The 12,726-nt window shown below is 52.9% G+C and overlaps 1 protein-coding gene across 1 annotated transcript in view; it reads right to left on the bottom strand.

Annotated features, from left to right (window-relative positions):
- Positions 1 to 1,701: 1,701 nt before the first annotated feature.
- The window catches only part of Olfm2 (olfactomedin 2), a 42,848-nt gene continuing 31,823 nt past the window's right edge, over positions 1,702 to 12,726 (bottom strand). The window contains exons 2-6 of the mRNA XM_042693828.1: positions 7,276 to 7,425; positions 6,258 to 6,404; positions 4,674 to 4,893; positions 4,301 to 4,407; positions 1,702 to 2,379 (exon numbers count right to left, since the gene is read on the bottom strand). Of these exons, the coding sequence (XP_042549762.1) occupies positions 1,702 to 2,379; positions 4,301 to 4,407; positions 4,674 to 4,893; positions 6,258 to 6,404; positions 7,276 to 7,425 (1,302 nt within the window). The remainder of the gene's footprint in view (positions 2,380 to 4,300; positions 4,408 to 4,673; positions 4,894 to 6,257; positions 6,405 to 7,275; positions 7,426 to 12,726) is intronic.

Genomic DNA, 12,726 nt, shown 5'->3' on the forward strand with positions numbered 1-12,726 from the left:
ATGGAAATTAATTGCTCTTCTTGGGGATTTCTTTAAAAATGGATTTTAAATGAGTGCATTAGGCAGCCCCATTTATTATTCATGGGTTTCCTTCCCAATATGGCCCCGTGTCTGGGTACCGGAGATGATTTAATCATGGAGACCATTAGTTACAGATGGGGACAGCAGCCATCTCCCAGCGATGGTGCAGGAGGGATCTTCGCAGGTTCTCTGTGCATAGCACTGAGCCAACCTGGCCCCACCCCCTGCAGTCCTTCCTGCTAGTCCCTCCTCTGCCCGCTTGCTCTGCTCCAGCTTCAGTCCAGACAGATGTGGCCCTCATCTTGTTCTTTGCCCTCTGTGGCACCCCAGCCCCTCCTCTTCTCCGATACTTCCTGTCTTGGCCTGGTCTCTCCTCTAGAAGCCCATCCCTACGTGAGTCCTTCTGGGTATGAACTATGCTGTAGGCAAGGCCAAGTGCATCTATAGGCTGTTGTGTCTCAGAAGAGGCCTGACTTGTCTAATAAGGAGTCATTTTGTTGTTTGGTTGGTGTGTGTGTGTGTGTGTGTGTGTGTGTACCAGTCCTCCTGGGGCTTGAATTCAGGGCCTGGGCACTGTCCCTGAGCTTTTTGTGCTCAAGGCTAGCATTCTACCACTTTGAGCTACAGCACCACTTCCAACTTTTTGGAACTTAATTATCGGTAAGAATCTCATGGACTTTCCTGCCCAGGCTGGCTTTTTGAACCACAATCCTCAGATAGGATTTCAAGTGTGAGCCACCAGCACCAGGCTAAAAAATGGTTTTTGAAATTACCAAGCAAAAAAGATGAAAGGATCAGTTGGGACAGGACGCTAACCTTTCCTTCCCAGATTCTTAGAAGCAGCCAAATTGTTAACAGACACATTAAAAGACTGCCAGACAGTTCAGTGATTGCCAGGGTGATCGATCAGTGAACAGCGGGTGACACAGAATATTCATTTGAGGCCAATTTTCATCGTTGTAATAGAATTCTCAGTTTTGATCCAATTGCTTTCAAAGGAGTTGCTTTGGACAGAAGTACGTTTTGGGTTGGGGCTTCTCACCTGTGTCTAACAAAGGCTTACCTGGAGAAGGGGGGGAGGGGATTCTAGCCCTTTAAGGGATGGGGACACTGCAGAAATAGGTCTCCAGGGGTAAACACCCACCCCACCTCCCTTCCAACCTCTGCCACCATTGGATAACACAGACGAGCGGAAGAAGCATCAAATGTCAAAGGTCCCATTTATTCCGGTAACCCGGAAGGGAAATGTGTAAATAAAAATCAAAATAAAAAGATCCATGCACTCAACTCCAAGGGTAAAGGATGGGGAGGGGAGAGGGGAGATGGGGGAGGGGGTGGGAAGGAAAGAGGGAGGGGAGGAGAGAAGAGGGAGAGAAAGAAGTTGGAGGATCACATCAATCAAAAGAAAGAGCAGGGACTTCAATAAAAAGGCAAGAAAGACTCAAGAAGTGGCATATCAAAAGCAGAGATCAATAAAGAACACACCGAATTGAGAAAGGGATGGATAGAAATAGGACTGGATGGGGGGGGAGGGGGTGGCGCGCAGAGAGCAAAAGCCCGGGGAAGAGAGGTGGGGGGAGGGAAAGGCGGGGGAAGAGGGCACGACAGACACAGAGCTTCAGGGGGGACACAGGTAGCCAGGGCAGGGCCCTCCCTCCCCCGGCAGCCCTGGGGGGGCACCTAGGGGTCCCCCGAGGTGCTGATGACGTGGAAGAGCGTGACGTTGTACAGCACCTGGTGGCCATTGTTCCAGGTGTACAGGGCGCGCTCGCGGGGGTTGTAATCCAGCATGGAGATGTGCGAGTACTGGTTGTGGAAGGGCACGTCCGTGTACTCGTAGCTGGACGTGTTGGTGAAATAGGCGAAGTAGACCTTGGCCCCGGCCAGGTGCGAGTTGGTGACGTAGAGGACGCCGCAGATCATGAAGGCCTCGCCGGCGCTGCGCTTGGGGTAGCCGGTGTCCCAGGAGCGCACGACCTCCAGGGTGTGCGGGTCCAGCCGGCTCACCACGATGTTGCCCGCGTTCTGGTTGGTGGTGTACACGGCCCACAGCCCGCTCTCGTCCACCATGAAGTCCAGGTCCGAGAAGCCGCCCCACGAGTAGGGGAAGGTGTTGTTGTAGCCGGCGCCGGGCAGGCTGCGCTGCACCAGCACCGAGCGCGAGCGGAAGTGGTACTTGACCACCACGTTGCTCTGGTACTTGTTGTAGAACAGCGAGCCGTTGTACACCACGTGGCCCGTGCCCGCCCACGGCTGCGGCAGCAGGTGCTGGATGAAGTTCTGCCCTTTGATGAAGTCGCCCAGGGTGCGGAACTCCAGCACGCGCCGGCCTTTGTAATAGCCGTCCATGTACCATACCTGGAGGGCAGAGGGGCGGGGCATCAGAGGGGCGGGGCATCGGAGGGGCGGGGCATCCGGGGACGGTCCCCCGAGGGGCGTGTCACCAGAGGGGCGGGGCGACCAGAGGAGCACGGGAGGGCGGAGCATCTGAGGGGAGGAGCACCAGGGGGGCAGTGATCAAGTGGGGGCGTGGCATAAGAGGGGAGGAGCACCAGGGGCGGTCACTAGAGGGGAGGCGCACCAGAGGGGCGTGTCACCAGTGAGATGGGCATAAGAAGGGCGTGGCATCAGAGGGGAGGAGCAGTAGGGGGCGGCCACCAGAGGTGAGGGGCACTAGAGGGGCGTCACCAAAGGGGTGTGTCTCCAGAGGGGCGGGACAACAGGGGGAGGAGCACCAGGGGGGCGGTGATCAAAGGAGCATGTCAGCAGAGGGGTGCGTCAGCAGAGGGGCGGGGCACCCGGGGGACGTGTCACCAGAGGGGAGGGGCATAAGAGGAGTCAGGCACCCCTCCCCCCAACAACAACCGCACTGTCACTAGCAGCACCTTCACCACGTGGCCACGGACCCTCCACCGACCCACTCCACCCCAGCTGGCAGTGCTATTTGTCTTTTAGGCTTTTTTATTTCCTTACGAATTTTTTTTTTTTTTTTTTTTTTTTGGTCGGCCGTGGGGCTTGAACTCTGGGCCTGGGCGCTGTCCCTCAGCTCTTCAGCTCAAGGCTAGCGCTCTACCACTTGAGCTACAGCACCACTTCCGGTTTTTTTTCTGGTGCTTATTGGAGATAGGAGTCTCACGGTCTCTCCTGCCCGGGCTGGCTTTGAACCTCGATCCTCAGATCTCAGCCTCCTGAGTAGCTAGGATTACAGGCGTGAGCCACCAGCACCCGGCACGAATTTTTATTTTTATTTTTCGGATAGTACCGGGGTTTGAAATCAGGGCCCTGTGCTTGCCCACGCAGGTGTACTATCACTCGAGCCACGCCCCCTGTGCTTGGGCCACGCCCTATCGCTGGAGTCTGCGCTGTCATTTGAGCCACGCCCCCGACGGAGCCACGCCCCCTCCACTCCAATTCAGATTTAACCTTGAGCCACATCCACCACTGAGCCACATCTCCAAGCTAGGCTCTCAGCGCTTGAACAGTATCATCATCCAGCCACGCCCCCTGAGTTGAGCTACCCAACACTTGACCCACGACCCCATCACGTGAACCATGTTCCCCCAGGAGCCACGCTCCAAGGCTTGAACCTTGCCTTCATCACTGGAGCCACACTCTCATAGTCTAGCCGTGACCCCTACGCACAAGTCACGCCCCTTCCACTTATGCCACACCCCAGTAGTGTGTGTGTGTGTGTGTGTGTGTGTGTGTGTGTGTGTGTGTACTCAGGGCCTGGGCACTGTCCCTTAGCTTTTTTGCTCAAGGTTAGTGATCTACCACTTGAGCCATAGCTCCACTTCTGGCTTTTTGTTTGCTAATTGGAGGATCTCATGAGCTTTTCTTCCTGCCCAGGCTGGCTTCAAACCAAGATCTTCAGATTTCAGCTTCCTGGATAGCTAGAAATACAAACTTGAGCCACCAGCTTGGAACCGTTTGTCTTTTAAAACAAGGTCTCACTATGCATCCTGGAATATCTCCATTCTCCTGCTTCAGCTTCAATGTGCTGGGATTGCAGGCACTACTGATCTTAAAAACAGCCCTCCCTGGGAGCCCACTGGGCCCACAAATCCACTTTTTATTGGACATGGGATAGTTAGGAGGAGTAACAAGTCTCTGGAACTCATCGTGCTTAGGTATGCCCTGTAGCTACAAGATGACACCATTCTTGCATCATCATCACACACACATACACAAAGAATAATTGATGATTGGTCTGGAACCCCAGAGCACTGTGGCCACTTCTTCACAGGCTCTGACCCCTGGAGTAGCCAACATCACTCACCCGGTTGTCAGAACTGGGGGCCATTGTGTCTGTCATCCAGGAACCGAAGCGGGACCCCATGGCACGGATGGTGATAGGGTTACTGACCCCCGTTAGCTTCCCACAGCCTGGCAGGCAGAAATACCAGAATGAGAAAACCGCAGAAACCCAATCCCAGTCTAGAGGTTCATTAGGGGAGGTCACAGATTGGAGGTCAAGGGTCAAGGCCATTCCCACCTCTGGACCCCCCCCCATTCCCATCCCCAGTTAGAAAGGGTCAAGGATTGAGGTTCTGATCAGAGGCCAAAATTATGGCCAGCTTTTGAGCAAGACGGACAGTCAGTATTAGGGTTGGGTGGAGAGATCAACGGCCAAGGTCAAGGTGAAGACGTACCCAACTTCTGGGCACAGGCGTGCAGCCGGGCCTCCAGAGCCAGGACGCGCTGCTGTAGGTCCTCATAGCCGTAGGCGCCCATCTCCTCCTGGATGGCGGCCAGGCTGCTGGACAGGTTCCTCACCTCCTCGCGCAGGCGTATGATGGTCCTCGTGTCCGCCTTGTATTGCTCCAGGACAGGGTTCAGGGGCTGCAGCTCTGTCATCCTGTCCTTCAGCTCCTGCCCACCAAGGGACAATGGTGACCCATCATGACCCCTGACCTTTCAACCTCAGCATCTCTGATATACATCTGCCCTCTGGGCAGTTTTGTTGTTGGTGGTGGTGGTGGTCATGGGGCTTGAACTCTGGGCCTGGACGCTGTCCCAGCGCTCCTCAGCTCAAGGGAAGCCCTCCAGCGCTTGAGCCACAGCGCCACTTCCGGTTTTCTAGTGGTTTATTGGAGATAAGAGTCTTACGGACTTCCCTGCCCCGACTGGCTTTGAACCTCGATCCTCAGATCTCAGCCTCCTGAGTAGTTAGGATGACAGGCGTGAGCCACAGGCACCCGGCGTATGAGTACATTTCTTTTGGGACAATGTCACCCCTTCCCTCGCTCTCTCCCAGTTTTCCCTCCTGCCCACACCCACAAGTTGAATAGCTCATTTTCCACATGGTGTCCAGTTCGTACCACTGCTGCATTTGTTCACCCTTTATCCCTCCATTTCTGTGCTCCTTCTTACCCTCCCAAAGACGTATAGACAAACAAACAGAACAAAAAGGAAAGAAAACAAAAACTGCAAAAAAGAATAATTATTAAACCCTCTTGTTTTCATTTCCTGGAGCTCATGTCGGTAAATCTGAGTTTGTATGATCAGATGCACACACGCATGGCTTCTTTCTGTTCCTCTCCTGAGAATGACCCCTGCGCTCTCACTGTGAATGCCTAGAGACCTACCTCGGGGCATTTTTCTTTTCTTTTGTCAGTCTTGGGGCTAGAACTCAGGGCCGGGCGCTGTCCCTGAGCTCTTTGGCTCAAGGCTAGAGCTCTACCACTTTGAGCCACAGCGCCACTTCTGGTTTTTCTGGTGGCTCGTTGGAGAGAAGAGTCTCATGAACTTTCCTTTCCAGGCTGGCTTCAAACCACAATCCTCAGCTCTCAGCCTCCTGACTAGCTAGGATTACACGTGTGAGCCACCACTGCCTGGCCCCTCTGGGAATTTTGACCCTATCAAACTCTCCTTCTTTCCTTCCTTCCTTCCTTCCTTCCTAACTTCCTTCCTTCCTTCCTTCCTTCCTTCTTTCTTTTTCTTTCTTTCTTTCTTTCTTTCTCAGTCCAGGGGACTTGAACTCAGGGCCTGGGCACTGTCCCTCAGCTTCTTTTGGCTCAACGCTAGCTCTCTACCACTTGAGCCACAGCGCCACTTCCGGCTTTTCCTGTGTAAGTGGTACTGAGGAATCGAACTCAGGTCTTCCTTCATACATGCTAGACACTCTACCACAAAGTCACTTTCCCAGCCCCATTTCTTTCCAGACTTGGAAGTCACGGGCACAAGTCTCTGTCACTCCCTTGACCTTTGACCTTCCCCAACTCAGAAAGGCCCACCTGGAAGCTTTTGGCTGAGAGAGACCCGTCGGCTGCCCGGAGCCTGGCGTCCAGGCTGCGCATGAGGCTCTCCATGCCACGCACGTACTGCAGGTCCCGGTATGTCCGCAGTTCAAGGACTTCCATGGACTGGGAGACATTCTGGACCTGAGACAAAGGACCCACGTGAGCTCCTAGGGGTGCAGATGGCTCCCCTCGAGGGATAACAGGGTGCTTTCTTTGCTCAGCTTTATGGGAGGCAGAGCATGGGAGGATGGTAATTCGAGGCCAGCCGGTGCATGCTAACCAGGCGTGGTGGCTCACGCCTGTCATCCCAGCTACTCAGGAGGCTTGGATCTGAGGATCATGATTCAAAGCCAGCCAGGCAAGAAAGTCTGTGAGACTCTGATCTCCAACAAACCACTCAGAAAACCGGAAGTGGAGCTGTGACTCACGTGGTAGAGCTTTAGCCTTGAGCTGAAGAGCTGAGGGACAGTGGCGAGGCCCAGAGTTCAAGCCCCACAACCAAAAAAACCAACCAAACAAACAAAAAACATACATATAAGACTCTATTGGGGGAAAAACAAAATAAAGACTGGAAACATGGCTCACATAGTAGAGCTTCTGCCTTAGCAAGCCAGGAGGTCCTGAGTTCAAACTCTAATACCACCAAAAAGGAAGCCAGGCGCCGGTGGCTCACGCCTGTCATCCCAGCTACTCAGGAGGCTGAGACCTGAGGATCGAGGTTCAAAGCCAGCCTGGGCAGGAAAGTTGGTGAGACTCTTCTCTGCAATGATCCACCAGAAAACTGGAAGTGGTGCTGTGGCTCAGAGTGATAGAGCATTAGCCTTCAGCCAAAAAGCTCAGGGCCCTGAGTTCAAGCCCCACAAGTGACAAAGAAAAAGAGAGAAAGTTGAGGGTGGAGAATGGCATGCAGGGTGGGCCTGACCTCAGGGGAAGGATTCTCAGATAATGGTGGGTTGAGGTCGCCTGGGTTATCAGCCAGCTCTGAACAAAGCAAATGGCTGAAGATTCTTACCTTCTCCATCAGCTGACGCAGCTCCCGGCTGCGGCCGTCTCGGGAGCAGGTGTTCTGGGCCGGGATGACCGCAGTGCAGATGCATTTCCCATCAGGGGCCTGGGCCGAGGTATACAGCTGCCAGCCCTCTTCGGGGCTCTGGAAAAGAGTCTGTGGATGGACATGTTGGGGGGGTGTCAAATAGTGAGACTCTGGGGAGGGAGGGCGGGGGGGTGGCTGGCATGGGCTGGGTCACGTATGCTCTGTGTCTGCAGTCATTCGGCCAAGAGCCCATTTGCCAGATGGCAAGACTGAGGGACGGGAGGAGGAAGGAGCGCAGCAAGGAATTGTGGGAGTCCAGCCCCTCTCCAAGCCGGAGTTCAATCTCTCACCCACACCTGCACACGCAACGCTGGCTCCCCATCCCCACGGCAACACAGATCTCCCGCTTAGCGTGCCCGTACCAGTGTCCCTCAGGGGACACCGAGGAAGAGCAACACGACTGTCCCCACACCACGGGTGGAGAGGCCCAGGAGACACTCACAAGATATTTTCTCAAAGCCGGGCACTGGTGCTCATGCCTATAAGTCCAGCTACTCAGGAGACGGAGATGTGAGGATCACAGTCCAAAGCCAGCCTGGGCAGGAGGGTTGGAGAGAAACTTACCTCCAACTAACCAGCAAGATGCCAGACATGGAGCTGTGGTTCAAGTGGTAAAGTGCTTGAATAAAAGAACCCAGGGACAGCGCCCAGGACCTGAGTTCAAGCCTCAGCACTAGCACAACAAAAACAATGAACACCATAGAGAGAGAAAATACAGGAAAGGAAAAGGATGAGATGGGGCGATGCGGAGGACTTTTAGGGAGAAGACAGAGGGAGGGAGTAAATTTGATCAAGGGACACTGAGTAATAAAACTATCACAGCAAAACCTCTTTGTGCGACCCATATAGGCTAATTAAAAATAAAGGACCTTCAGGGGTGCAACTTCAGGGGTCACTTGAATAAAAACCTGAAGGAGATTGAGGAAGAGACCATGTAGATATCTGTAGAACAGTCAGTGCAAAGGCCCTGAGGTAGGTCCATGCTTGGCATAATGAGGACTCATGGAGGAGCACGAGAAAGAGGAGACAATCGGGCAGACACTGCATGGCCTTGGGCGCTGTGGTGAGGTCTTTGTTCTGAATTCAGTGGGAGCCAAAGAAGATTCTCAACAGAGGAGAGACAAGCCTTGTCTTGGATGCTTGCTGAGGGCTAGAGACAGGGGGGTAGGGAGGCAGTTGGGCCACAAAGCCAAGATGACCACATGGGCCTCAGGCAAATGACCATCCGCATTGGCCAGGAGACGGGAAATGGTAAATTCTGCTCCAATCCGAGATGCATTCTTACGGGCAAGGGGGAAATTCTGATAAAAACCACAAATGTCTTCTGGAGCAGCAAAGCACCACAGTGATTGATCGTTTTGGGTTTCTTGTGTTTTGGGTTTTTTTGCCCAGCCGCTTCTGATCACGCGGCTTAGGCCCGGCCCAGAGCTGCAGCGGACATCAGCCTAACCACGGGGACTCCGCCTAGCACAGCACCTCACTTTTGTCCTCTTCCCACTCCACGATATCTTCCTTAGGAACTTACTATGAGCTGAGTAAGTACATGCAATCATTGCACAGATGAGCTCAACTCCTCCACTAATTTATCAGGGAAAAAACAAACCCATTCATAAACACCATGAGAAACCAGTAGTGAGTCATTTTGTGTCTGTGTTGCGCTCTGCCCGAATGAGGGGAGAACCCCTTTCTTTTTGAAGAGTCCCTGTGTGCATCTATCTGCCCCTCAGTGGAGTAACTTGCTGTACTTCTGGCCCAGGGTGTGCTCTGGCCAGTTCTGTCCCCTCTGCCTTGGTACTGGGCAGAGGTCACTTTTCCTCCCAGGCTGTTTAGGCCCTATAAGCCTGCCTGCTCCAGGGACAAATGTTTTTGTTTAGTTAGCTTGTGTGGGTGTGGGTGTGCGCATGCACGTGCGTGCTGCTAGTATGACTTGAACTCAGAGCCTGGGCACTGAGTCCAAGTCTTCTGAGAGGACTTTTGAGCCTGAGGATCAAACTGTACATGCTTGAATTGTGTCCTTCGTTCTGGAAACTTAGCTTCACGCCCTGAAGAACTTTCTATATAATATATGAATACGTATATACATATGCACACATAAACATATATGCGTGTGTCTGTATGCACACGCTTGGCTCTGGTATTATTACTTTTGATTGGTCGTGGGGCTTGAACTCAGAGCCTGGGCGTTGTCCCTGGGCTTTTTCCACTCAAGGCTAGCATTCTACCACTTCGAGCCACAGCCCCACTTCCAAATTTCTGGTGGTTCATTGGCAATATGATTCTCATGGACTTTCCCTCCCAGGCTGGCTTTGAACCACAATCCTCAGATCTCAGCCTCCTGCGTAGCTAGGATTACGGGCATGAGTGACCAGCACCCGGTTTCTGGTGATATTAGAATTCAGGGCCTTGTAATTGCCAGGCAGGTGCCACTTGAACCACGCCTCCTACGGCTGAGCCACGCCCCCACCAGGGAGCACACCCATTCACAAAGATAGTTCCATTACCAAGGCCACGCCCACGGCCTGTACCACGCCCCTACCGTCGACCCACGCCCCTTAACAGAACCATTCCCTATCACGGAGCCACGCCCCACCCGTGAAGCCACGCCCATTCCACAAAGCCCTGCCACCTCTGGTCACCTCAACCACGCCCCACAGCGGGACCACGCCCCATCGCTAAAGCCACTCCCACAAGGTGGAGCTATATGTCCTATTCACAACGCCACGCCCCCCTCGCCTGAGCCACGCCCCAGACGCGGAGCCACGCCCCTCCAGAGAACAGAAGAGTAAACACAAAATCAACAGAGGCTCACTCTTCCCAGTCTTTCTTTGCCTGGCTGCCTCCCTCAAGCAATTAGGACAGACTTCACCCCTTCTCCCGGCCCCCTTCCCCCCCCAGATTCTCATTCCTGGAGAAACAAAGCAGTCAGGCTCAACACAATTAACATCTCCCAGCAAGTCCTGTGAAGCAAACAAGCCATTCCCCGTCCCCCCTCACTCAATGAGATACTGAACTGAAAAAGAGAAAAAGGATTTAAGCGGCACCAAGAGGAGGCTTCTGCGACTTTTCCTGAAATAATTGTCTGCCCGGACACCCCCTCTCACCAGGCAGAGTTCTTTGCAGGCCTAATTAAAAGCCTGGGGGTTTGCCAAGACTCTCAGCACGCTGCGATCCGGAGCTCTGCCCTGTGGGTTTAAGTTCAAATGCACAGTCACGCGTGAAGTTCACACCCCTGGTGGCTGCCCCCACCGTGGTGGTAATGGAGTCTAAACGCTGGCATCCTTTCAGACGGGGCCTAGCTTGCAATCAGAGGCCAGAAGTCTTGGATGATGGCCACCCCAGGGCAAGGCTTGAGAAGCGAGCTGCCCGGCAGACATCGTGGCTCACCTGGCCACTCTCCTTTGCTGAGCTCTGCTTGCAAATTTTAGTCCTCCACTAACAGGCTGGAAGAGGATTCTCTGGGCCTTCACGCAGCTCTTGGACAGCGTCTTCTTTTGCCCGTAGTTTTCAATCCTGTGGTCCCCAAAGCCACAGCCCTTAGCTCTAAGTACCAGGCTGCAAGGATAGATGGAGGACAAACTCAGTGTAGGGCCTCCCTGCCTCCACCTTGGCGCTCTGGGTGGGTTGGAGGTGTGGCTCTGTAGACAGACTTTTACCGCTGGTGCCAAGCCTTTGGATAGAAGGAGAAGAAGGAAGAAGACGAAGGAGGAGGAAGAGGAGGAGGAAATGGAGGAGGAGGAGGAGGAGGAGGAGGGGGAGGAGGAGGAGGAGGAGGAAATGTATTGTTATTATTTCCGGGTCCCCAGGATCAGCCATCCCTGGTAGTACTAGTTGTGAGGATTAAGTGTCTAGAACACAGCAAGCAGCTGCCTCTTCATAAAATAAGGATGTTATTGAATTTGAGGCTGGGTAATTTAATCAGGAAGCAGAGGTGGCTTGGGGCTTATATATTTATTTGGCCCTTGCTTTGTTCCAGAAAAGCATCTAAATGGTTTACAAGGATATGTAAAATACCACAAGATTGCTCCAATTAAATATGAGAGCAAGGATTAGAGCTTTCTGAAGGCAGACTGCCAATCCCCCAGCCAAGGCGTTAAGATTTCCGTACTTGAATTTTTACCCGGCTGATCTAAGGCGAAGAATCCAGGCGATGGAAACAAAATGAACTATTGGACAGTTACACAGGTGCTAATTAGAGCACTGTTTAAAAAGGCAGAGCTCAAGTTTTCCCTCCAATTATCTGACATAGGGAGAAGGAGTTTACATTTTAATAGACAACCATCACATGGAATATTAAGCGGTCATTAAAAAGGAACGATCTAGCCAGGCATTGGTGGCTTTCATGCTTCTAACCCTAGCTAATCAGGAGGCTGAGATCTGAAGACTGAGGCTCAAAGCCGACCAGGAAAGGAACGTTCTTGAGACTCCAATTAACCACCAAAAGATCAGAAGTGGATGTATGGCTTGAGTGGTAGAACCCTAGCTTTGAGCAAAAAGAAAAAGTTGTGAGACAGCACCCAGGCCCTGAGTTCAAGCCCCGGGACTGGCACATATACAAAAAGAAGAAGATCTGTGATGCAACTGTGAATCAAGTAGTAAAACTCCAGCCTTGAGCAAAATGCTCAAGCACCAGTGTGTGAGGCCCTGAGTTCAAGCCTCAGTAACCCCACCCCCTCAAAAAAAAAAACAAAAAAAAGCCAGGCAGCAGTGGCACATGCCTGTCATCCTAGCTACTCAGAAGGCTGAGATCTGAGATCGTGGTTCAAAGCCAGCCTGGGCAGAAAAGTCCCCATGAGACTCTTATCTCCAATGAGCCACTCCAAGGTGGAGGTGGAGCTGTGGCTCAGTGAGCCTTGAGCAGAAAGAAGTTCAGGGTCAGCACCTAGGCCCTGATTTCAAGCCCCAGGATGGAAGACAGGAAGGAAGGAAGGAAGGAAGGAAAGAAGGAAGGAAGGAAGGAAGGAAGGAAGGAAGGAAGGAAGGAAGGAAGGAAGGAAGGAAGGAAGGAAGGAAGGAGAAAAAAAACCTCATCTTTTAAAACCCAACCCATAAACATATGGTTGGGCCAGAGATTTGGCTTGGTGATTCTTCACATCTAATTCAAAACGAGAAAGCTGGTCATTTACGCAGTTCCAGCACCCTGAACACCGAAGCGTGCCAGATGCCCGGGGAAGGCTGGACTATTTTGGGTGCTGAGAACAGGGAGGGTTTCTCCCACGGCCCTCTTAAAATGGATTCGGTGTGCTTTTCACCCCCATCCTTCCACATCCTATCCTTATGAGAGAAACCACTCCGTTCCTGTGGGTGTCTCTTACTCCTGTTTGGGTAGAGTAGAGCTGACTGTTAAGAGCAGGGTCCTGGGGTCAGGCTGCC

The sequence above is a fragment of the Dipodomys spectabilis genome, unplaced genomic scaffold (genome assembly GCF_019054845.1).
Source record: "Dipodomys spectabilis isolate Male_0828 unplaced genomic scaffold, ASM1905484v1 ptg000173l, whole genome shotgun sequence".
Taxonomy (NCBI): Eukaryota; Metazoa; Chordata; class Mammalia; order Rodentia; family Heteromyidae; genus Dipodomys; species Dipodomys spectabilis.